The 27,244-nt window shown below is 34.6% G+C and overlaps 1 protein-coding gene across 1 annotated transcript; it reads left to right on the top strand.

The window, feature by feature from the left end:
- Positions 1–984: 984 nt before the first annotated feature.
- LOC132721668 (uncharacterized) lies at positions 985–27,056 on the top strand. Its single transcript, XM_060706010.1, has 10 exons — positions 985–1,061; positions 1,886–1,917; positions 3,814–3,874; positions 7,680–9,692; positions 10,033–10,182; positions 19,601–20,053; positions 20,398–20,459; positions 20,913–21,149; positions 24,506–24,733; positions 26,943–27,056. Exons 1-10 carry the CDS (start codon positions 1,040–1,042, stop codon positions 27,021–27,023), a joined length of 3,339 nt encoding a protein of 1,112 aa, XP_060561993.1. The 5' UTR covers positions 985–1,039; the 3' UTR covers positions 27,024–27,056.
- Positions 27,057–27,244: the final 188 nt, after the last annotated feature.

Genomic DNA, 27,244 nt, shown 5'->3' with positions numbered 1-27,244 from the left:
GAGGCCCGTCAATGTGTTACAGGGCAAATGAAGTTATTAGTATGAAGTTGAATAATGATATGAATGATTGAAAAAGAGACGATATGGGAATGATATAGAGTATGGGTATGAATTACAGAGTATTCTAGCAAAGACAAAATGACCCTGTGACATATTTTCAAATAAAGTGACAGGTCATTTTCTTAAATTAGGACCTACACATCTTACCCTTAAATTTTTATTGCATTTTTGTACTAATTTAATTTTTCATTTCTGACTAAAAAGTGTAGGCACGTGCCTACAGTGTCTATAGGAAGCTACGCCACTGTGTTTCATCATTCCAGAATTTTGACATTTGATACGTTGATAGACAAAATAAAATGTATGAGTTAAATTCATTTTATGATGTGATATTTGTGGGTTTGTGTGTGTGTTTGTTTTTTAAGTTGACCAAATACCCGTACATGCACTTCTTAATTTAAGTGCCATGTTTTTATGACTGCTAAATATTTTGTTAAGAATGACCAGAGTAACAGCTCTTTAGCTCACCAGTTACAAATTGACAATTGGTGAGCTTTTGTGATCACTTTCCATCCGGCTTCTGTCCGTCGTCCGTTCTTCGTCCTTAAACTTTTACTTTAAATGACATCTCCTCATATATTATTAATGTATATTTTGCCACTTAGTGAGTGTCTACCAAATTTGTTCAAATAAAAGCCCCATGGTTAAATTGGCCCCACCACTGGGGTCTGATTTTCCTTGTATGTCTGTAGTAAAAACTTTATAAAATCTTTTAAAAAACCCCAAAGAGCTAGAGCTTAGATGTTTATCATAAAACATCTTCTAATGGGTGTCTACCAAGTTGGTTAAAAAAAGCCCCTGGGTTAAAATTAGCCCCGCCCCAAGGGCCTATATACAGGTGAGCGATTTCAGGGGGATCATGGCCCTCTTGTTTTCATGAAGCCCTCAGTATGAGCATTTATGATGTTTGATTATTTTTTCTCTTACAGATTAGTTAATTTATGACTGAATGTTACACAAGATGCTGTAAAGAAGCAAAATGGCAGGATATAGCTCACTGGGTAATAAGATTTTTAAATGATTCTCCTAAAAGTTAATTGTGTTCAGCATTAATCTGCAAGAATATTTGTTTATACCAAATTATGTCAAAGCTTGTAGAAAAAGAACCAGTATAGAAAATAATTTAATTGCCAAAAATGAATGATTTAGGTAAGGTAAAACTCATTATTGCTTTAAGGTCAGTTTAATATCTATTTAACATGTATGCTTTTAAATCCTGGTTACAGAATCTGATGTATGGCCTGGTTCTGAAATGAGTTTTTGAATAATATGATTATCTGTATTCCACATCAGATTGAACTGACACAGTTGGAAAGTTGTTTAGTGCATGTGGAGAACTGAAGTTGTGAAAAAAAATCAGAAAACATGTTATATGTTAACTGTCAAAACTTGATTGATTTAATCAGGGTTTTTTTTTTACTTTTAACAGATAAACTCAATGCAATCTTGCAATCTATTTCTTTTATGATTTACTTTTTTCAGATATCTAACTTTTTCATGTGTTTAAACTAAGTTTCTAAAATGATGCTGTTTACAGTCTTTGAGTAAATTAAGTGCCTGCTTAAACTTGAGATTATAGTAAAACTTCCATAGCCATCATATAACTTGAAATGCACAAGTGAAGTTTTAGGACCTAGGTTGGATGGATTGTTGTTTTTGGTTGGAAACAGTTTTTATATACAAAGTTAAATGTGACTTAAAACTCAAATCCTTCAAAAGGTATTTTGCACAAAAGTCTTTTATTAACTTAATAGGACACTACAGCATTTTTTGATAAAATCTTAAACATTTTTTTTTAGAATTTTATTTATAGATTTTCTTATAGGTAAAGACTTCCCTTTTGCTGATGAAGTCAATGTAAGTATTCAATTACATTTATATATAAAAAGTGATTGATTGAATATTTATCATATCACCGATGTGAGTAATTTCACATGTTCCTGTAATCTAGTTGTTGAAGTAATTCCTTGATTTTTAACCTTAATATAAAATATGTAACTGTTGGTCACTTTCCAGTGTTTGTAAAATACATGTACTTACATGTTCAGGCTTTGTGTGCAAGGTCATTCTTTTCAACCATTATTATTGGTCTCTATGGGAGACCAATAACTCTTAAACATTGAAGCAGTTGATTGTCATTATGTCTCCCAAAATTTTTGGGAGATATATTGTTTTTTCCGTCTGTCCATCTCTCAGTACAAACCCAGAGGTACTTGTGTGACTTGGAGAACAAAAGGTCACAGTAAATTCTCTTTGATTCTATTCATTCTGTTTTTACTTGTGTGTCTTTTTTAGCTCGACTATTAGATAAGAATAAGTAGAGCTATTGTAGTCACCCGAGCGTCGGCGTCGGCATAACCACTTATGTTAAAGTTTTTGTAATACCTGGAATATTTTCAAAGTCCATTGACATATGGCTTTGAAACTTTGCACACTTGTTCACCATCATGACCCCAACCTGTAGACAGGAGGAGGTAATTGTATCAAGCATTTTAACAGAATTATGCCCGTTTTTCGACTTAGAATTTATGTTAAAGTTTTTGTAATACCTCAAATATTTTCAAAGTTCATTGACATATGGCTTTGAAACTTTGCACACTTGTTCACCATCATGATCTTAACCTGTAGACAGGAGGAGGTAACTGTATCAAGCATGGACAGAATCATGCCCTTTTTTGACTTAGAATTTACATTAATGTTTGCATACCACCTCAGATATTTTCATATTCTTTTGACATCTGGCTTTGAAACAAGTTGAAATGTTATACTCTTCTTTGAAAGCATAATAGGACTCTGTTCAAGGCCTATAACTGTAACATGGTTTTAAAGAAATATTTTCCCCTTTTGTTAACTTAGAAAATTTTACATTATCAAGGTTTTTTTACTATCAGGCACTAAGAATAGTTGAGCGTTGCTATCCTACCGACAACTCTTGTTAAGCCTTGTTTGACTGAAAATGAATAAAATGATCAAAGGAAAAGTCACATAAGTACCATTTTGTAAGTTCGTCCGTCCGTACGCATTGAGCATGTCCCGCATTGAGCATGTCCGGCATTCACAGGACAAACTACTGGTGGGATTTCAATAAAACTTTACAGGAGTGATCAGTTCTATGCCCAGTTGTGCACATTACCAGAATGTTCCGCTTCGCTGAACAAAATGGCAGCCAGAGCTGAAAATAGAAAAATCTTTTCTGCTCTTCACAGGTCAATCTCCTTCTGGGATTTGAACCAAACTTTACAGGAGTGATCAGTACCATGCCTAGTTGTGCACATCACCAGCACGTTCCACTTGGCTGCACAAAATGGCTGCCAGAGCTAAAACTAGAAAAATCTTGTCTGGCTCTCACAGGTCAAACTATTGATAGGATTTCAACCAAACTTTACAGGAGCAATCAGTATCATCCCTAGTTGTGCACATCAGCCGCATGTTCCACTTCACTGCACAAAATGGCCACCAGAGCTAAAAATATACTGGTGGGACACCAATGAAATTTCATATGAGTGATCATTACCATCCCTAGTTGTGCATATTGCCAAAATGTTTCTGATACATAGTTTATGAGGACATATGTCTTTGTGACAAAAACCCTTCTAGTTAGATGTTTTATTTAACAAAAATTCTTGCCATGTCTTTGGTTTACTTTTCTATGCCTGACAGGAATAAAGAATGAACTTATAACTTACATGGTAAACATACAATTATTTTAAAATAAATCTTGTTAAATTTAGGGAAATATTTATTTGTTTGCAGCCAGAAGATGGAGCATGTCATGCAGAGAGGAGAGATGTGGACAAGGCTACCACATCATTAGGTAATATATATATTAATATGTATGTAAATACATGTACCCTTATTGAACCCAAATATCTCCAAAGCTGCTCTCTGGTTCTTTGACATTTTTCTTATATATTTGTACATATTTTTATTGTCTCTGAAAGTAGACCATCATCTAGTCCCCATATGTCTATTCTTTCATCTTTCCATCCATCCATCTGCACTACCGAATAGGGATAGGGGACCATCTAACTAAACAGAGCAAAAGATAACAATAGTTCATTCTGTAACAATAGAGTAAGGGAAAAATGACCATTATTAAAATTATGATAGAGAGCAAATGAAATGGCCCTTTATTGCATTTATTGGACATGACCATCTGTCTGTCCTTCACACTCTTGTCAGGAATAACTTGAAAAAGATTTGAAGGAGTTTAATTTAATCTTTACACAGTGATTAAGACCACAGAGAGAGGAAGTGCAGTATCCAGGAACCATAACTCTACCTTGCTTTATTTTTTTTAATTCTCTCCCATATGTGAATAATGCTTGTCCATACGTATAACTTCTAAACTATCAATGAGATCTTATTGAAACTTAACACAGCTGTAGAGATTAGAAAGAGGGAGTGCAGTGTCAAAGAACTATATATTGCTAAATTATGTAATTACCTCCCTTTATTAATCCCCTTCTACATAGCAGGGAGGGCATTGTAGGAATGGCCTCTGTCTGTCAGTCCAGCCGTCTGTTTGTACAAACAAATAGATTCTAAGGTGGCTATGGGAACAATAGGTAACAGTAAATTTCCTTTTTTCATTCAGTAAGCTCGTGGCTACTTTTTCTCACGTGGCTTAAAGAACAATAAAGAGTACAAAAAGAGTAGCCACCTTAGTACCAAACTTTGAGCATAACTTTAATTCTGCAAAAATGTTTTTGGAAAAACTTGGCAAAAGTTATCACCGTGCAGAGTGCAATAATTTGGTTGCTACCCCTTAGGTCAAGGTCAAACTTAAAGGTCAAATGTTAAAAAAATGTCTACATTTTGTGTCTGCTCCATAACTTTTAATTGGCTTAAATTTTTCTGAAATAACTTGTCACATGTGATCACCATTATAAAACTATGTGCAGAGCCCAATGATTGGGTTGCTATCTCCAAGGTCAAGGTCACACTTAAAGGTCAAGTGTTAAATGTCTATATTTTATGTCAGCTCCATATCTTTTTAACTTCAGAATATTTTGTTAAATAACTTGGCACAAGTTATCACAATTATGAAACATGTGCAGATTGCAATAATTGGGTTGCTACCCCCATGGTTAAGGTCTGTGTCTGCTCCATAACTTATAAACAACTGAAATTTTATTAGCTCACCAGAGCTTGCTCAGGGTGAGCTTTTAGGATCGTTGAATGTCCGTTGTTTTGTCCGTCCACACTTGTTTGTTAACACTATAGCATTTTTGTCTCAATCATCATCAAACTTTGTCAGGATGCTTATCTAGTTGATAGCTCGGATGAGTTCGAACATGGGTCATCTCGGATGAAAAACTAGGTCACAGGAGCTAAAAATAGAAAAACCTTGTTAACACTCTAGCGGTCACATTTTTGCCTCAATCATCATCAAACTTGGTCAGAATGCTTGTCTAGGTGATAGCTCGGATAAGTCCGAACATTGGTCATCTCAAGAGAATACAAAATTTATGGCAAAACTGATGTGTTAAATTCTGATATGACTTTGACCATTAATTGACCTTTACGGTCAAGGTCAAATTATTAAAATTTGCTTAAACTCTCATACTAAATCGTTATTTATTTATACAGTCAAACTTTGTTCGCTCGAACTCGGAGGGCCTATGCAAATAGGCCTACAGGTTTTCCAGCTGACATCGGTCAAATGATAAATACGTCAATTTTAATTGTTTATTAGTACATCAGTTTGTCGAATATGTCTTATTCAGAATTATTATCCCAGTGTTTCAATTAAGTATTACCGGTATGCTGTGTTAATCTATATTCATGCATATTGTAATTGGTTTAGTTTGATTGGGCTATCAGACCAAACTTGTTAAACAATGTTAAAACTATATTTATATGTTTATTATGGGATAATTTAATTTAAAAAAATAATTAATGAAATATTTAAAAAGAAACTTTTTTACAGCAGCATCTATTTGTAGTCATTTACTAAAATAAACGCACGTACAAGTATCATTCTATAAATAGATAACGCTGTTACAATTAACGTTACATGAACCATGATTGTAATTAAAGCCGTCTGGGTAAAATCATTCTTTATTGGCTTGCCTATTTCACTTATTTCACGAGTTATTTTCTTTTTATCGTTACCATAAACAGCAAATCAACAACATTATCATAACTAACAAATCAGTTACAACACCTCTTATTTTGTATCAATTAACCTTAATTACCTTTGTCACGATCACTAGGTGTTTAAAACATGTGTCGCCGACTGTCATTTATTTAGGACATGTCGACTTGTCCTTTTGTGTTCGACCAAAACAGGTGTGATTTTCACTATATTTCTGCCGAAGGGACCAGAGATCAGGTTCGAGAGTTCAAGCGACCGGTGTTCGAGCAATCTGAGGTAGAACAATATATGTTATATAGGAATTTTGCCAGGACTTGGCGATGAGTTCGAGCGAAGGGAGGTATTTGAGCGATACGAGTTCAAGCGAATGAAGTTTAACTGTAAATTTGATTCATTCTTGGACAAAAGAGCACATACAACAAAACTGATATGATGATTAATTATGTCTAGACATATTGTTTTCGCCTTTACAGTCCATCTGTCCAAACATACCCAGTAGGTTTGTGTACAATTTGATATTATGAGGTTGACATTCCATACAAACTGTTATTCTGGAGTCAGAAATTGTACTCTGGGGTTAAAATGTCATTTTGGGGTTCAAAAAGATCAACAGAACTTTAAAAGAATAACCCTGTAAAGTTAGTCTGGTAGGAATGTCCGTCCATTTGGACTAAAAATAATAAGCTTGTTGAACTTTCACAGGTCAAACTGGCGGTGGAATTTCAACGAAACTTCACAGGACTCAGCAGATTACCCTAGTTGGCATGTTATGCTTTGATGCACAAAATGGCCCTCAGAGCTAAAAATAAAAAAAGTTTTGTTCCACTTTTACAGGTCAAACTGCTTGGAAAAATTTGCTGAAACTGTACAGGAGTAATCAACCAACTCTAGTTGTGCATATCACATGTATGTTCTGCTTCAATGCACAGAGTGGCCAGCAGAGCTGAAAATAGTAAAAAATCTTGTCTGGCTTTCCGAGGTCAAACAGCTAGTGAGATTCACATGCTGCTGTTCCACCCTTATAGTAAATAAGTGGGAGACATACTTTTTTGTGAAAAAAAAACCTTTCATGTTCAAATGTGACCTTGACCCTTTAAATACCTTGACCATCATGGTCAAATATAAAATTTGAATGTTATTTGACCCAAGTAAATTATGTTTTGTAGGAGTGCTCTATACTATAATTCTTCCGCTGTTGTGTTTGCATGACTTTAGAAGTAAGAAAACATCTGGAGTGTGTCTTCCTAGTCGGTGTTTTATGTTGTCAGAGTTATGGCCCTTTAAAGTTATTAATTTTTACAGTTTGTCTGGTCTACTTCTCTTATATAGTCTGCTTATGCAATTTGAATGAAATTTTACAGTTTTGGATGGTACCTCAAGAACTTGCACATCATTAAAGGGTTCTTAGGTTGAACGATTTTTTGCCGAGTCATGGCCCTTAAATAAAAAGGTGTTTTGGCCAGTTTTTTTTAACTGATGATATAATGTTACTTTCCTAGATTACATTTTCTTTATACAGATAGCAACATACGTGATAACATTGAAGAGGTTTGGAAGAAGTTAGAATTTAAAGTACTGGATGATAGAAACACAGTTTATAAAAAGGATGCAACAAAACAAGTTAATATTTCGATGTTGCAATATGCTTTCAAATCAGAGGTTGCTAAAATCGATTTCCTTAGAAGAATAGAAGGAGGTTATGAATTTGAAGTTGAATCTCCTGGGGTTGTTCATGTCAGTGGAGAATGCTTTGACAAAAACAAGATTGACGAGCTTTGGGTCAAATTAATTTCGTCAATTAATGATGCATTGACACAACGCAATGTTGTGACATCATACAAATTTCGGAGTAGGACAGAGATGGAAAATACTCTACAAAAGTTAGATAGAAAAACAAAGCACCTGACAGAGTCAGGAATAATAGGCATATTTACATCTTATGAAGATAATGTGTGTATTGCAAAATTTGTTGCAGCACAACCTGACTTGGATAAGTTCATACCAAAACTGCATCTTTCTATGGCCTCTGGTAAAAATGCTACATTTGGTCACCTTAAAAAGGTTGAAGAATACCATAAAAAAAATGTTCGGGTTGATTCAATAGATATTTTAGAAGATGAAGACAAATACTTTCAAACTATGGATTATCTTGTCCATTTGCGTGGAAAATTTCCTCATGTAAGAATCACAAGAGAAGATACTGACAGTGCAACTTATAAGTTTATTTGTGTAGATGAACATGAGCTTATGGAGGCTATGTCATGGTTTCATAGTTGCATAAATGAGATGGAAAGAAAAATGGTTGATGTTTCGCCTGACGGATTCAAATTCATTAGCAAAAATAAAAATGTACAGGCATATTTAGAAATAAGGCTACGAAAAGTGCAATCAGCATTAATGATTTACTCAGACAAGATTTATGTTTTATGTCAGGAAAAATATCTGGAAACTTCTGAAAGAATTGTTATTGACAACATCAAAACTGTTGAACTTGAAGGCTGTTTGTTCCCTGAAGCAGAAGAGATTCAGAAGAACTGTCATGGAAAAATACAGGTTTTCAAAGGAAATAAACCAGGGATGATGATAATTTGGTATACTGTAGATAAATCTGTTGAGGCAAAGAAGTTGATAGATTTGGTACAAAAATACAGGAAATACAAGAGAAAGCCATATTCTGACAAGGAGATAAAGGAAATGAAAGCTCTTGGTGTTATGGAGGAGTTACAGGAGGAATATAAAGATATTCTTATTCGTACAGGAGATACAGATGTTATACTACAAGGCCCAGAAATGGATCAATTGGATGCTTGTTTCAAGAAGTTAGACACTGCACTACAAAAGATCGACTTTGTTGAGCTTAATTCTCTACCAAATTTACAACAGAAGCTGCTTCAAAATGGCAAAGTACAAAAATATGTGGCAGAAAAGTTAAAGAGAAAGACAGCAATTTGTGAAGATGCCAAAGCGGTCACTGGCTTTGTTTTTAGAAAAGAGAATGAGAAATCCAAATCAAGTATTTACTTGGAGATAAAAAACTGTTTTGTAGAAATGAAAATTGATACACAATGTCTTGAACATGAAAAAGGAAAGAGTTTTCTTTCAGAGCATCCAGAAGAGGTGGTAATTGGAGATCAAAGGAACAAAACTTTCTGTAGTATATGTTGTACTGCAGATTTGAGTCAAGAAATTAGACTTTTACTATATTCTTATAGCAAAAGTTGTACTCCTATTGTGGCAAACTATCTTCTTTCATTTGGTGCCAAATGTCTTGAAGAGATTAAGGAAAAACATAAGGTTGGTATTGAAATTGAAAATGACAGAATCTGTATCAAGGGACAGTATAGTAGAGGAAAAAATGTTGTTACTGAAATAGAAAGTCATCTGAACACCACTGTTTTACATTTTGGGAAGCTTGATTATAAAAGAAAACAGTTGTTAGCAGCTGACAAAAATCAAATTGACTCTGTTGCTGAGAACTGCAGATGTTGCTTGAAGGCTGAGGTATTTCCATTCCAGTCAATACAGACTGAAGGTAAGACTTTTAACAAGATAAAATATCATGATAAAGTATTGTTTGATGAGTATAAATATCTAAAATTGATTGATTAAAGTATAATTATAAAACAAAAGTACAACAGCATCTAGATGTAGCACATTTTTATCTGTGTACTTCATATGTTTACCAGTCTAATGATATGTGAGGTGAGAAAACATGGTTTACACCCCAGTATGATGATTATCTGAGAAGCAATACACAATTACACAAACTTTATTTGAAAGATAACACATAATACGCATCTTTTTATCTATAAACGAGTAACCATCATGTTTTTTATTTTCACTATAAGAGATTGGAATGGTTCTATTTTCAGAGAAAGGTATTGAATATCTATGCACATGGAATCTGCCATGCAGAAAGGAACAAATTTCAATCGCTAAGATAGATTACAACACAGCGAAGCTTGATGGGCTCATAGTTCCTGTAAATGAGTGTCTTTATGGAGAAGATATCAATGGAAAAGGTAAAAGATATTTATAATTTTTTGACTTGTGGTAGCTCATAATTGAATCAGTTCATTATACTTATTGTTGTATCCACAAAGCGTAAAATTATAGTGGCCTCCATTGATTATTGGTTATGGAATTCAACTTCAAATCACTTGCCTTCACTGTTGTAAGTTTAAATCCTGTCAGGGATTTTGGAATCTTTCATATGAAGACATTAATTGATCTATTTTAATATGACATTTGTGTATACTGGTTGGAGAGATAACTCCGACACTAAATCACATATTTTTTGCAATATTTTAATTATCTTCCAGTATATTTTAAATATTGAACCACCTAAACAAAGTTCAGTTCAAAGACTTTACATTACACTACAAAAATTATGTACTGAAATGGAATCTGGTACTTCTTTAAGGTCTTGAATGAGGTATACAAAACATAGTCTTTTTACCCCACAACAGTAGATAAAGTCGACACTTAAATTTTTAAGTAAAAAAAGACTGGAAAATCAGCATCAATAATTTATCTTTACATCTTGTATGGTTTATCTATTTTTAGCTCACCTGTCACAAAGTGACAGGGTGAGCTTTTGTGATTGCTTTTCGTCCGGCGTCCGTCCGTAAACTTTTGCTTTAAATGACATCTCCTCATAAACCACTGAGCCAATTTCATCCAAACTTCACAGGAATGTTCCTTTGGTGGTCACCTTTAAAAATTGTTCAAAGAATTTAATTCCATGCAGAACTCTGGTTGCCATGGCAACCGAAAGAAAAATCTTTAAATATCTTCTTTTAACAAACCATAAGAGCTAGAGCTTAGATATTTGGCATGAAACATCTTCTAATGAGTGTCTACCAAGTTTGTTCAAATAAAAGCCCTGGGGTCAAAATTGACCCCGCCCCAGGGGGTCATTGATTTTCCCTATATGCATATAGTGAAAACTTAAAAAATCTTCTTTTAAAGAACCCAAAGAGCTAGAGCTTAGATATTTGGCATGAAACATCTTCTAATGAGTGTCTACCAAGTTTGTTCAAATAAAAGCCCTGGGGTCAAAATTGGCCCTACCCCAGGGGGTCATAGATTTTCCCTATATGCATATAGTAAAAACTTAAAAAATCTTCTTTTAAAGAACTGTAAGAGCTAGAGCTTAGATATTTGGCATGAAACATCTTCTAGTGAATGTCTACAAAGTTTGTTCAAATAAAAGCCCTTGGGTCAAAATTGACCCCGCCCCATGGGGTCATTGATTTTCCCTATATGCATATAGTAAAAACTTAAAAAATCTTCTTTTAAAGAACCCAAAGAGCTAAAGCTAAGATATTTAGCATGAAACATCTTCTAATGAATGTCTACCAAGATTGTTCAAATAAAAGCCCTGAGGTCAAAATTGACCCCGCCCCAGGGGGTCATAGATTTTCCCTATATGCATACAGTAAAAACTTAGAAAATCTTCTTTTAAAGAACCCAAAGAGCTAGAGCTAAGATATTTGGCATGGAACATCTTCTAGTGAATGTCTACAAAGTTTGTTCAAATAAAAGCCCTTGGGTCAAAATTGGCCCCGCCCCGGGGGGTCATTTATTTTCCCTATATGTATATTGTAAAAACTTAAAAATCTTCTTTTAAAGAACCGTAAGAGCTAGAGCTTAGATATTTGGCATGAAACATCTTCTAGTGAATGTCTACCAAGTTTGTTCAAATAAAAGCCCTGGGGTCAAAATTGGCCCCGCCCCTGGGGGTCATTGATTTTCCCTATATGCATATAGTAAAAACTTAAAAAATCTTCTTTTAAAGAACCCAAAGAGCTAGAGCTAAGATATTTAGCATGAAACATGTTCTAATGGGTGTCTACCAAGTTTGTTCAAATAAAAGCCCTGGGGTCAAAACTGGCCCCACCCCGGGGTCATTGATTTTCCTTATGTATAGCAAAAATTTAAAAAATCTTCTTTGAAAAAACCCAAATACCTAGAGTTTAGATATTAAGCATGAAACATCTTCTAGTAAGTGTCTACAAAGTTTGTTCAAATAAAAGCCCTGGGGTCAAAACTGGCCCTGCCCCAGGGGTGTCATTGTTTTTAACTATATGTGTATAGTAAAAACTTAAAAAATCTTCTTTTAAAAAACCCAATGAGCTAGAACTTAGATGTTTAGCATGAAACATCTTATGGGTGTCTACCAAGTCTGTTCAAATAAACAAATAAAAGCCCTGGGGTAAAATTGGCCCGGGCGGGGGGGGGAGGGGGGGTCTATATACAGGTGAGCGACCTCAGGGCCATCATGGCCCTCTTGTTTGTAAATATTTCAATAATTTTTTAACAATCTTTCCCAAGTCAGTGGCCTGTGGTCAATACATTTCTAACTACCTTATTGTAATTTAGTAAAAAGAACGTTTTGAAGCAGTTTTTGCCTACAAAAAGTTTAGGTTATTTGAAAAACATTAAAAAGTTAAGCAAATTATAATAAAGCATCACATTCTGTCCTGTTCCTATACTATTAGGTGATCATGTGCTTGTTTGTTGAAAAAAAAAGCTATAACAATTATACTTATCAAGTGTCGGGGTTATCTATGCGTCGGAGTTATCTCTCTGACCAGTATATGTTGTGTATATGTTGTGTACATGTAAACTTTTTATATATTGAAATTATGTTGTGTACATCAGCTGAGGCCCACATGAAAGATCGGGAAACCGAAGGTGTAAGCCTCGTTAAATAAAGTTGTTACTTACTTACTTACTTACCTACTTTCAAGCTAGTTTAGGGACAGTCAGTGGTTCTACTCAGGTGACAACTTGTGTCCAAAACATAATGCAGGAAAGTGCACCTAAGGTAAAGTTCCTTAATCATTAAAGCTTGAAAGATGCCATATGACCTCTACTGTGTTTTAGTAAAACTCAATAAAGTAAAACAAAACTTAAATTATATGTAGAAATATTTGCAATCTCTGTAAGATGGCTATTCCATGGTACACAATTCTCGATGTGTGTCTGGGGCATGTCTGTGAGTATTATTCCATGGGTATGTTAATTGATCCGTTATGGTATAGCAAACAGAGAATAAATTTGTAGAATATGATATAATTTTCTCCTCATACCAAAAGCATTTTGTTCATCAAAGAACTTATTTAGAAAGGACAAACATTAAGTACCAGTTAGGTTCTTGATTTTCAATTCTTTTGCCACTGAAAAGTCGAAGACCAGATGTTTTTTTATCACCAGCATATCTTTGTAATCTGTCAGCAATGCATTATACAGTTGTGGTTCTCCCGCACTATTTCAATGAGTTCATCAGTATTTACTTTCAAAGTTGATAAAGTATTTAATTTTGTTCGAGACATCTTAATGTGAAGGTGACTATTTGCATCTGTAAAAAGTCCCTCATCCTGCAAAACGTTACTGAAGTCATCATGGATGCGGATGATAAATAGACAAAAGGAATAGACTCAACGTACTTTTGTTGAGTGAATTGGTTGCAGACGTGGATTACAGATCAGCGACCTCATCAAGATTTCTGATTCATGTTTTTACGCTTTTTCATTATGAATGCTTTATTTCTTAAGGTATTTACTTCAGATATGTTTCTGATCATCAACCACATCATAATGTGATAAGGTTTAAAACTTTAGCACAAAAATGATCAGACTTACCCCCCTTGAATTTTTAGAATTTTCTTTAAAAAGATGATGTTTTTTTCATAATTTCTTTATTTCTTAATATATCTGCTTAAAACTTCATATATATGTTTCTTATCATCACTCAAATCATTTGTAAGAAGGTTCAATATTCTTGCTTTACTATTTCCAGAATTATGTACCCATCTTGAATGTAAATTTTTTCCCCCAGAAATTATTATTTTTTACTCAAACTTCTTCATTTCTTATAGCATTTACTTTAAACTCCCACATCATAATAATATGACAAGGGTTATAAATTTAGTGTCCATGTATCCAGGATTATCTCCTCCTTAAACTTTGAATTTTTCTTATTTATTCTTTAACTTTCTTATTTCTCCATGGATTGATTTCAAATTTAAAAAAGACATTCATTATCAACACCTACATCATATGTCATTTGATTTATCATGATTATTTTCATAATGCCCCCACCATGAAATGCGTTATCATCAGTTTCCATTCATTATCTAAGTAATGGTTGCACACATTCAATTTCATTATCTTAGTAACGGTTGCACTCATTCAACTCAAATTTGACATATATCATGAAAAAATACAGGTAAAGTTTGAATTTGGTCATGGTCCAATGATTTTTGACAGAGTTATGCCCCTTGATGAAAATTTCAGTTTCCGTTCATTATTTCCCTAATGGTATTTCATATTCAACTCAAATTTGACATATATATATGTCAATTGAAGGGGTAGGTCAAGTTCGACTTTAGTCATGGTTTGATGATTTTTGGGAGAGTTATGCCCCTTTAACTTTGAAAAAAAGGAAATTTTCATTTTCCTTCATTATCTCTCCAACAGTTGTACATATTCAACTCAAATTTAAAATATGGATATGTCAGAAGAATGCAGTGGTCAAGTTTGAGGTCAAGTTCATGGTTTGATGATAGCTGACAGAGTTATCCCTCTTGAACTTGGAAAAAAAAAAAGTTTCTGTTCATTTTATCTCTCCAATGGTTGTACACATTCAACTCAAATTTGACATATAGATACATCTTATAGACATGTTAATAAGTCTAACATCTTTATTTCAAGAGTTATCTCCTCTTAGTTTAAGTATTTTGCTTTTAAAAATGTTATTTTCTGGTAACAACCAAGATGTTTAAAGATTTACCCTCAGAGTGTCTTTCAGTCCATTTGTCTGTCCATTCCTAAAAACTGTTTCCTGGGATCATATTTAAAGAACTTTTTAAAATAGAGAAATGTTGAAACATTAGTTATACTTATTCATCCTGAGAAAATTGGATTTTTTGATTATCTGTTGTATAAACATAATTTTCTTACTAAGCAGGGAAACATTACTATGATTTACTCAAAGGATTTAAGTTCCTTCATGTCATTCATTCAGTAGCATATAATTGAATGGCCAATGACCCATCAGAATGTTGCTGGGGTTCTAACCGGTAGAAGATGATTTTTTTTAGGGAAATAGTTCCAAGTTCTGTCATTAAGTTTGTTCCTGGTTAGGTGTTGAAGGTCAATGACCTCAAACCATTCTCTTTCACTGTTGTTGGTTGGAAACTCACTTGGGACTTTTGATTGTTTCATGCGAGGTGGCTATCATGTTAGCTTAAGGAACAATGGTGGTTCTATTTGAGTGCTCGTCAGACCAAACAAATAATGGTGGTGAAATTTCAGACCCTGATATGCTTATTTGCAAAATCCGAAAGTAGTCCATCTTGAATTCTTCCCTTTATAAGTACACTTACATCAAAAAATTTAGGGGAGATCACTGTGTAAAGATTGTCAATAATTTTCAAACCTTCTCAGGGAAGAAAAAATAGTTCCCGATTGGTCAAAGATATCTAATATTGTGTAATTCTTTTAACATTTTTGCAAATTACCGGCAATATATTTAATCAATTTTGTCATGGGGATGAATATCATTTTTATCAATGAAAATTGCTCGGCAAATACAAAGAGCTATTTTTAGCCACACTTAAGTGTGTATTACACAAAGAGTAGTGAAATATTTTATACATGTGAGAAGATTTTTGATAAATTATTTCACAAATATACATGCTTATATTAAGCTCCATGATTATTTACATCAGTGTTAAACAACAGGTTTACCATGAACAAAATATTTCAAAATTAATAAGGATTAATTTTACAAACCCTAATTTAGAATAATATGGTTTGCTTCAGGCTGTTCCCCTGGCCCAGGGCTTACACACTCATTTAAGAAGTGAGAAGTCAGGAGTTCAAATCCCTGTTAAAGCAACTCATTTTTTTTAAAACTGTTTAAGCCAAATAAACTTTGAATTGAATGTAAGTGTTGCAATTAGCCTTATAGCCAAGAAGGCTTATAACAGACTTATAACACTGGAAACAGCATTGGTGGCACTATACAAAAACAAATTGGTTTATAATCTGACAACCTTCACCTTTCTGACATTCTGAGACCCAAACATTTAATTCAGCGCCCTCTGTTATGTTAAGAACTTATCATAGCTATTATTTATGAAATTTAATGATAAATTATTTTTAGTTCATTGAAGAGGTATTTTTAGTATTTTTCATGAATTGATAAAGTTGTGTGATTTTAATTAAATACATTGTGTTTTGTTAATTCCATTAAGATTTTATAGTGTTTTATTTTTTATATGCCCGAAAGGGCATATTATGTTATACCCCCTGGCGTCTGTCCGTCCGTCCGTCCGTCTGTTAGCAATTTGGTTTCCAGAGCATAACTTAAGTTCCATTTGACCCACAATGTTCAAACTTCATAGGATGATTGTCCATATTGGGTAGAAGATCCCTATTGATTTTGGGGTCAAAAGGTCAAAGGTCAAGGTCACTATTACCTTGATACTGAAAACAGTTTCCGTCCGTTAGCAATTTGTCCGTTAGCAATTTGGTTTCCGGAGCATAACTTAAGTTTCATTTGGCCCACAATGTTCAAACTTCATAGGATGATTGTCCATATTGGGTAGAAGACCCCTATTGATTTTGGGGTCAAAAGGTCAAAGGTCAAGGTCACTATTTCCTTAAAACTGAAAACAGTTTCCGGAGCATAACTTAAGTTCCATTTGACCAACAATGTTCAAACTTCATAGGATGATTGTCCATATTGGGTAGAAGATCCCTATTGATTTTGGGATCAAAAGGTCAAAGGTCAAGGTCACTATAACATTGATACTGAAAACAGTTTCCGTCCGTTAGCAATTTGTCCGTTAGCAATTTGGTTTCCGGAGCATAACTTAAGTTCCATTTGGCCCACAATGTTCAAACTTCATAGGATGATTGTCCATATTGGGTAGAAGACCCCTATTGATTTTGGGGTCAAAAGGTCATGGTCACTATTTCCTTAAAACTGAAAACAGTTTCCAGAGCATAACTTAAGTTCCATTTGACCCACAATGTTCAAACTTCATAGGATGATTGTCCATATTGGGTAGAAGACTCCTATTGATTTTGGGATCAAAAGGTCAAAGGTCAAGGTCACTATTACATTGATACTGAAAACAGTTTCCGTCCGTTAGCAATTTTATCCGTTAGCAATTTGGTGTCCGGAGCATAACTTAAGTTCCATTTGGCGCACAATGTTCAAACTTCATAGGATGATTGTCCATATTGGGTAGAAGATCCCTATTGATTTTGGGGTCAAAGGTCAAGGTCACTATTACCTTGATACTGAAAACAGTTTCCGTCCGTTAGCAATTTGTCCGTTAGCAATTTGGTTTCCGGAGCATAACTTAAGTTCCATTTGGCCCACAATGTTCAAACTTCATAGGATGATTGTCCATATTGGGAGGAAGACCCCTTTTGATTTTGGGGTCAAAAGGTCAAGGTCACTATTACCTTAAAACTGAAAACAGTTTCCGGAGCATAACTTAAGTTCCATTTGACCAACAATGTTCAAACTTCATAGGATGATTGTCCATATTGGGTAGAAGACCCCTATTGATTTTGGGGTCAAAGGTCAAGGTCACTATTACCTTGATACTGAAAACAGTTTCGGTCCGTTAGCAATTTGTCCGTTAGCAATTTGGTTTCTGGAGCATAACTTAAGTTCCATTTGGCCCACAATGTTCAAACTTCATAGGATGATTGTCCATATTGGGTAGAAGACCCCTATTGATTTTGGGGTCAAAAAGTCAAAGGTCAAGGTCACTATTACCTTAAAACTGAAAACAATTTCCGGAGCATAACTTAAGTTCCATTTGACCAACAATGTTCAAACTTCATAGGATGATTGTCCATATTGGGTAGAAGACCTCTATTGATTTTGGGGTCAATGGTCAAGGTCACTATTACCTTGATACTGAAATCAGTTTCCCTCCGTTAGCAATTTGTCCGTTAGCAATTTGGTTTCCGGAGCATAACTTAAGTTCCATTTGGCCCACAATGTTCAAACTTTATAGCATGATTGTCCATATTGGGTAGAAGACCCCTATTGATTTTGGGGTCAAAAGGTCAAAGGTCAAGGTCACTATTACCTAAAAACTGAAAACAGTTTCCGGAGCATAACTTAAGTTTCATTTGACCAACAATGTTCAAACTTCATAGGATGATTGTCCATATTGGGTAGAAAAACCCCTATTGATTTAGGGGTCAAAAGGTCAAAGGTCAAGGTCACAATTACCTTGATACTGAAAACAGTTTCCGTCCGTTAGCAATTTGTCCGTTAGCAATTTGGTTTCCGGAGCATAACTTAAGTTCCATTTGGCCCACAATGTTCAAACTTCATAGGATGATTGTCCATATTGGGTAGAAGACCCCTATTGATTTTGGGGTCAAAGGTCAAGGTCACTATTACCTTAAAACTGAAAACAGTTTCCAGAGCATAACTTAAGTTCCATTTGACCCACAATGTTCAAACTTCATAGGATGATTGTCCATATTGGGTAGAAGACTCCTATTGATTTTGGGGTCCAAAGGTCAAGGTCACTATTACCTTGATACTGAAAACAGTTTCCGTCCGTTAGCAATTTGTCCGTTAGCAATTTGGTTTCCGGAGCATAACTTAAGTTCCATTTGGCCAACAATGTTCAAACTTCGTAGGATGATTGTCCATATTGGGTAGAAGACCCCTATTGATTTTGGGGTCAAAAGGTCAAGGGTCAAGGTCACTATTACCTTAAAACTGAAAACAGTTTCCGAAGCACAACTTGAGTTCCATTTGACCAACAATGTTCAAACTTCATAGGATGATTGTCCATATTGGGTAGAAGACCCCTATTCATTTTGGGGTCACAAGGTCAAAGGTCAAGGTCACTATTACCTCGATACTTAAAACAGTTTCCGGAGCATAACTTAAGTTCCATTTGGCCCACAATATTCAAATTTCATAGGATGATTGTCCATATTTGGTAGAAGACCCCTATTGATTTTTTGGGTCAAAAGGTTAAAGGTCAAGGTCACTATCACCTTAAAATTGAAAACAGTTTCTGGAGCATAAGTAAAGTTCCATTTGGCCCACAATATTCAAACTCCTTAGGATGTTTGTCCATATAAGGTAGAAGACCCCTATTGATTTTAGGGTCACAAGGTCAAAGGTTAAGGTTATTATTAATAACTTAAGTATTAATCAACCTACATCTGTAAAATTTTATAGGATGAACAGCTAATTCCCATGTCTTACAAATGCTTCATCTTTACTAAAAAAAAAACACTTTCGGGCATATAATGCTCCGCCTAGCGGTGCTCTTGTTTAACTTTACTTTCTTTATGAAATTTAATGATAGATATTTTGATGAATTATATTTAGTTCACATGGAATATTTTAGCAAGCAATCAAAATATTTTCTAGATGAAAGACATTATTCTCCTGACCAAAGCCATCAACCTAAGCTGAGAATTGGGGACTCAGAAGAAATGGTATGGGAAAACGAGTGTGTTAGTGTCAAATGCTTTGCCCTGGTGACATCAGAAAGTGGCCTAAGCCAAAACAAACAAACTAGGCAAAATATTAATGCTAGTGACCTAAAAAGATTCTGTTTTGCCATTTTTGAAAAGATGTTTAGTGAGAGAACATACAAAGTTGGATTTGAATTACCTACAAGAGACCCAAACTTGATAGGGAAATTAGACGCAGTTATTGAAGCATTTCAAGACATTAAAACAACACATGTTTACCATAGTATGTCAGATCCCAAACTTATATTTGGTGTGAAGACTGAAGCTGAGAGATGGATGAAGGAGGTTGATGATACTCTCAAGTATACCCCTAATGCTAGGCGCATTATTTCCCCTAGATATAAAGGTAAATGTTCACTGATAGATTCTATCTCTTTTATCTTCTGTCAAATGATATTTTGATTTCTTAAATGAATGTTTTTGGCTTACTGATATAGATATGTTAGCTTGATTCACTCCATTACTTTACCCTATTTACCATGTGCATTTGAACAGGCCAAGAATATTAAATTATCCTTTTCATCCAACTGTCTCTCTGATTCTTCCCAGAGGCCTGTCATGAAATAATCATTAAGGAGCATCTCGGAACTTCAACTATCCAAGCTGTACAATTGCCATTTAACCTAAATAGTAATTAAATTTTGTAGATTATTGTCTCCACTGATATTTTATTTCTTTTATCATTTTCAGGTCTTTTGAACAGTCCATGTACAAGTGTAGAGATAGCCAAGAAGTCTATTCTTGAGACAGGTGTAAGTTTTAATGTATGGTATTTAACTGTCGAGCACTGTTAAATGCTAGTCTGTCTATGTTTTTGTCTAAACTATTTGGGCCTACCTGTTTTGTTGACATGATTGTTTGTAAGTTTTGACTAGATGTGTATTACTAGTGCATTATGAAAAGGTTTAACATATTTACATTCTGCCATTATAGTATTTGTGTTACAATTTACCATTATTGTAAGCATTCAAAAAGGGTGGCTAAGTTTTTGAAATTAAATCTTTTGAACATATCAGAATTTAATGTGGAATGCAAATCTAGATTTATTGAATTCCTCTATATTTTATACCATGTTCTTATACCAGTATTACACTTACCAGTAGCCATTTGACACACAGACTTTTGAATGGCAGATAAAGAACTTTGACTTTATCATGTAAAATGTGATGAACCATAACCTTTTGCAACCAGTTTTTACATTTCAGGCAAACTGTATAGTTGTAGCAATTTCTCAAGATCTAGATCTGTCAAAGGGATTTGTTTCAAATCTTGTCAGCAAGGCATGTGGTAAACAGTTGAAAGCAGAGTTGTCCTCAAAATGCAAAAAACCTCCAAAGTTTTGGGACCTTGTTATGTGCCAGTCATATAACTTGGCTGAAAAGGGAATCCAGAAGGTGATCTTTGGTTATATACCATGTTGGAAAGATTGCAATAAAATTGAGGTGAGTTTGTTTTTTTTCTCTTACAAAATTGTATTGCCTTTGACTTAGTCTGCCTAGATCATTTTGAAATTTTGAATAACTGGAAGGTATGACATTCTTCTATTTCTATTCTTTAAAGGATTTGGAGTAACTGTGTTTTGTTCTATGAAGAATTTGTATGCTTTATTACGTTTTTTTTAGCTCACCTGAGCATATGCTCAGGGTGAGCTATTAGGATCACTCTTCGTCCGTCGTCTGTCGTCCGTCGTACGTCATCCGTTGTCCGTTCACACTTTTCAAACGACATCTCCTCTGAAACCATAAGGCAGATCATAATGAAACTTCACAGGGATGTTCCTTGTGTGAAGCCTTAACAAAGCTGTTCAAAGAATTCCATTCCATGCAGAACTCTGGTTGCCATGGCAACCAAAAGAGCCATGGCAACCAAAAGAAAAAAACTTTAAACATCTTCTTCTAGAAAACCAAAGAGCTAGAGCTTAGATATTTGGCATTATATTTGGCATGAAACATCTTCTAGTGAGTGTCTACCAAGATTGTTCAAATAAAAGCCCTGGGGTCAAAATTGGCCCCGCCCCAGGGGGTTATTGATTTTCCCTATATGCATATAGTAAAAACTTAAAAAAAAATCTCTTTTTAAAGAACCCAAAGAGCTAGACCTAAGATATTTAAGCATGAAACATCTTTAATGAGTGTCTAACCAAGATTGTTCAAATAAAAGCCCCTGGGGTCAAAATTGGCCCCGCCCCAGGGGGTCATTGATTTTCCCTATATGCATATATGTAAAAGCTTAAAAAAATCTTCTTCTAAAAAAACCCAAAGAGCTAGAGCTTAGATATTTGGCATGAAACATGTTCTAATAGATGTCTACCAAGTTTGTTCAAATAAAAGCCCTGGGGTCAAAATTGGCCCCGCCCCAGGGGGTCATTGATTTTCCCTACATGCATATAGTAAAAACTTAAAAAAATCTTCTTTTAAAGAACCCAAAGAGCTTGACCTAAGATATTAAGCATGAAACATCTTCTAATAAGTGTCTACCAAGATTGTTCAAATAAAAGCCCTGGGTCAAAATTGGCCCCGCCCCAGGGGGTCATTGATTTTCCCTATATGCATATAGTAAAAAAACTTTAAAAAAATCTTCTTTTAAAAAACCCAAAGAGCTAGACCTAAGATATTAAGCATGAAAACATCTTCTAATAAGTGTCTACCAAGATTGTTCAAATAAAAGCCCTTGGGTCAAAATTGGCCCCTGCCCCAGGGGGTCATTGATTTTCCTTATATGCATATAGTAAAAACTTAAAAAAATCTTCTTCTAAAAAAACCCAAAGAGCTAAAGCTTAGATATTTGGCATGAAACATGTTCTAATGGATGTCTACCAAGTTTGTTCAAATAAAAAGCCCTGGGGTCAAAATTGGCCCCGCCCCAGGGGGTCATTGATTTTCCCTATATGCATATAGTAAAAACTTAAAAAATCTTCTTTTAAAGAACCCAAAGAGCTAGACCTAAGATATTAAGCATGAAACATCTTCTAATAAGTGTCTACCAAGATTGTTCAAATAAAAAAGCCCTGGGGTCAAAAATTGGCCCCGCCCCAGGGGGTCATTGATTTTCCCTATATGCATATAGTAAAAACTTAAAAAATCTTCTTCTAAAAAACCCAAAGAGCTAGAGCTTAGATATTTGGCATAAAACATGTTCTAATGGATGTCTACCAAGTTTGTTCAAATAAAAGCCCTGGGGTCAATATTGGCCCAGCCCCAGGGGGTCATTGATTTTTCCCTATATGCATATAGTAAAAACTTAAAAAATCTTCTCTTAAAGAACCCAAAAGAGCTAGAGCTAAGATATTAAGCATGAAACATCTTCTTAATCAGTGTCTACCAAGTTTGTTCAAATAAAAGCCCTTGGGTCAAAATTGGCCCCGCCCCAGGGGGTCATTGATTTTCCCTATATGCATATAGTAAAAAATTTAAAAAAATCTTTTAAAAAACCCCAAAGAGCTAGAGCTAAGATATTTAGGGCATGAACATGTTCTAATGGGTGTCTACCAAATTTGTTCAAATAAAAGCCCTGGGGTCAAAATTGGCCCCGCCCCAGGGGTCATTGATTTGTCCTATATACATAGAGTAAAAAGTTAAAAATCTTCTATTAAAGAACCCAAAGAGCTAGAGCTAAGATATTTAGCATGAAACATGTTCTAATGGATGTTTACCAAGTTTGTTCAAATAAAAGCCCTTGGGGTCAAAATTGGCCCCGCCCTAGGGGGTCATTGATTTGTTTCCCTATATTGCATATAGTAATTAAATACTTAAAAATCTTCTTTTAAAGAACCCAAAGAGCTAGAGCTAAGATATTTAGCATGAAACGTGTTTCTAATGGGTGTCTACCAAGTTTGTTCAAATAAAAGCCCTTGGGTTAAAATTGGCCCTGCCAGGGGGAGGGGGGCAAAAGTCATTGTTTTTCATTATTTGTGTAAAGTAAAAACTTAACATCATGAAATATCATCTAATGGGTGTCTTCCAAGTTTGTTCAAATAAAAGCCCTTTGGTTTAAACTGGCCCGGCCCTGGGGGCCTATGTTCAGGTGAGCGACCCCAGGGCCATCATGGCCCTCTTGTTTTCTATTTCTGTTCTGTTGAAGATTTTGAGATGTAATTTTGTGATATTTTTGTTTTTTATATAAAAAATATATCTATTTGGGGCAATTTTTGGATGTGTAATACATTTTTCTTTAAAAGAGTTAACTATTAAATTCTATTGATGTTCTTTAAATGACTTGAGGTGAAATTTTTGTGCCCCCACTTTAGGGGGTGGGGGGATTTAGATTTACCCTTGTTGGACCATCTGTCCTTCCATCCCTCCATTCTCATGTTGTGTCGCATGTAACTCAAAAAGTAATTGACCTAGAGTCCTGAAACTTTATAGAAATGTTGTTTATTATGTGTAGTTGTGCACCTGGGGGTTTGCTTGTGGATTTATTCTGTTTTGTTAGAGTTATTGCCCTTGACTTAGTAAAAATTTGCAATTTTCAACTTGTGTCGCATGTAGCTTAGTATAAATTTGCAATTTTCAACTTGTGTCGCACATAGCTCAAAAAGTATATGACCTAAAGTCATGAAACTTTACAGGAATGTTGCTAAGCATGTGAAGTTGTGCACCTTGTGGTTTGCTTGTGGATTTATATAGTATTTGTAAAGTTCTTGCCCTTTACTTAGAAAAAGATTTTTAGTTTTCATATTGTGGCACATGAAGCCCAAAAAATATTTGACCTAGAGTCACAAGATTGACAAAACTGGAGTGTGGGGGCTGTCCGTGTCCTATGGACACTTTTCTTGATTTCTATTGACTTTTCTTTTAAGGATTTGGAGGTGTTCGTACAAAACTGTTTACTTCTGGCTGACAGTGAAGGAATTTCAACATTGGCATTTCCTGCTTTAGGTACTGGAAAAGAGTATCCATATCGAGATGTGGCAGTCGCATTGTTAAATGGAGTAGACAAATATGTGGCTGAGGGAATAATTGGAGGAATTTCAACTGTTTACATCTCTGTACCCCAAATAACCAAAAAAGAAGTTGAAATATGCCAGGTTTAGTTGCTTTCAGTACATTTTTTATGTAATACAATATGAATAGCAAAGATTTTAAAGCAGCATGTCTCCAGATTTGTGCAAATTTTCATGAAAATTTGAAGATGTATGTAAAAGTAAACTATTGTAAAGCGAAGAAAGAAAATAATTTATGATACACATTGCAAACACCAATTCTCTCTCCCTATGATCGAAAGTAAATTACTTATTCTCTAATCTAATATAACAAAACAAAGACAAACATAGGAATGACACTCTGTATTTGGCAGTAATTATCAACAATTCAATCAAGCAAATTCTTTTAATACTAATCTTGTCCAAGTCAAACAGTATTTCTGTAGAATTCTAATAGAAATGTTGTCTTAAAAATATTGTCAGTTTACCAATTAATAGAAACAAAATATATTTGTACATTTTCTAAAATGAATGGGCGGGGGGATGAATAATCTACATGTAAAGTATGCAAAAGTACTTGTGTCGAGTGAAAAAGAGTGGACATTTAGCAGGTTTATAAATACCAGATATTCACAAAAATAACGAGAAATTCATGAGCAAAACTAAAACATCTTAAGGTGGTACACACCAAAGCAGTTATTACATCAAAAAAAAAGAATAATTTCATTTTTAAACCATGTAAATTAAAAGAAAAGACCAAAAGAAGGTCAAAATATACATAAATAGCCCTTTAACTGAGTTAGTCATGCAGAAGAAATTGGTGATGATTACACCAAAATCACTTATTATTCGCATATAAAGTAAACTGTTTCTTGAATATTTTTACTTTTCTTAAAAAATTTTCTCAAGATTTATGTTTTTGAAATATTTTGGCTGATCTGGAGGCATGCATCATTATGATAGTATTGCTTTTAACTATAGTAAATGGGTTCTTTTTTAAGTTGAAGCAGGGTTTTATTATTAGCTAGACTTTTTATAAGAATAACTATTCATAAATGTCAACCACATCAAGACGATGTGTTGCGTCCAAGAATTATGACCCTACCTCAAAGTTCAAGGTCACAGTTACATTTTAAAGTTTCACATTATCACAAATAGAGATAATAGAAACACAAATTCCTGTCCAGACTGTAACTTTGTCATGCATCGAAGGATTTCAAAATAACTAGCCACATCAAGACAATGTGTGGCATTCAAGAATCACAAAGGTACCTCAAAGGTCAAGGTCACACTACCATTTTGAAGTTCACTTTAGCACAGTTAGAGTTTATATATACACACATTGGTGTCAGTACTGTAACCTTGTCATGCATTGAAATTTTTTTTTAAATAACTAAGCATAAATGTCAACCACATTAACACGCCATATTGCGTTCAAGACCAGTGTCCCTACCTTCAAAATCAAGGCCACAAAATAGTTTGAAAGTACTCATTCTCTTGAGAAGAGTTTGAAGATTCATGTCCGGACTGTAACTTTGTCATGCATGGAAGGTTTTTAAAAGAACTTGGCACAAATGTCTACCACATCAAGATGATGTGTCGTGGCTAAGACTCATGTCCATCTGTGCTCTCCACTTACACAACAATCATGTTCAGACTGTTACTTTGTCCTGCATTGAGGGATTTTGAAATAACTATTCACAAATGTTTATCACATGACAATGTTGTGGCGCGTCCAAGAACCACGTCCCTTTTCAAAGGTCAAGGTCACACTATATATTCTGAAGGTTCACGCTATCACAATTAGAGATTATAGGTACACACATTTGTGTCCTGACAATAACTTTGTCATGCATCAAAGGATTTTAAAATAGCTTGGCACAAATGTCTACCACATTAAGATGACAAGTTGTGTGTAAAACCCATGTTTCAAACTCCAAGGTCAAGGTCACAATAATAGTTTGAAGGTACTTATGCTCATAAGAAGACTTTAAAGGTTTCCAAACTGTAACATTGTCATGCATTGAAGGATTTTAAAATAACTTGGCATAAATGTCTACCACATCAAGATGTTGTGTCGCATCCATGACCTTTGTCCAAAGGTGTTAAGTTTTCTATAAGTAGCACTTCATTTCACAAGAACAATATTAAGCAATTAGTTACTTTCATTCTCTTTTCTTTTCATAATACCTGGATGTTAAAGAAACCTTTTCAGGGGCATTCTTCACTTGCGTTGCAGCTCTTATTCTATCTGTGGACATTTAATCTTCTTTTTTTACCAATGACTAACATCTTCTTTTATTTGTTTCCGTAGATTTTAGACAGAGAGCAAGAGAGAAGGAAATCGGCTGAAACTACCTCTGGAAAACAGCATCAAGCAGAGGGTAATATTTGATAAATACATTTTTCCTACTGCTTGATACTGGCGGGAATATTATATCAAGTCATCTTTTAAATAGCACTGTTTGAACCACAATATACCATCAGTTTAGATACATGTATATGCTGTATGGAGATAGTAAAATATCATGAATGTTGCCAAATTTTTAGCAAAAATAATTTACTGGCAGTAGCAAGTAAGTACAGGTTATAACATGGGGCAAGTGTGCATTTAGT

Source organism: Ruditapes philippinarum, unplaced genomic scaffold (assembly GCF_026571515.1).
Source record: "Ruditapes philippinarum isolate M1 unplaced genomic scaffold, ASM2657151v2 ctg8407_1_1_1_1, whole genome shotgun sequence".
NCBI lineage: Eukaryota > Metazoa > Mollusca > Bivalvia > Venerida > Veneridae > Ruditapes > Ruditapes philippinarum.
Note: the sequence above shows the minus strand (reverse complement) of the source record. Positions and strands in the feature narration are given on the sequence as shown.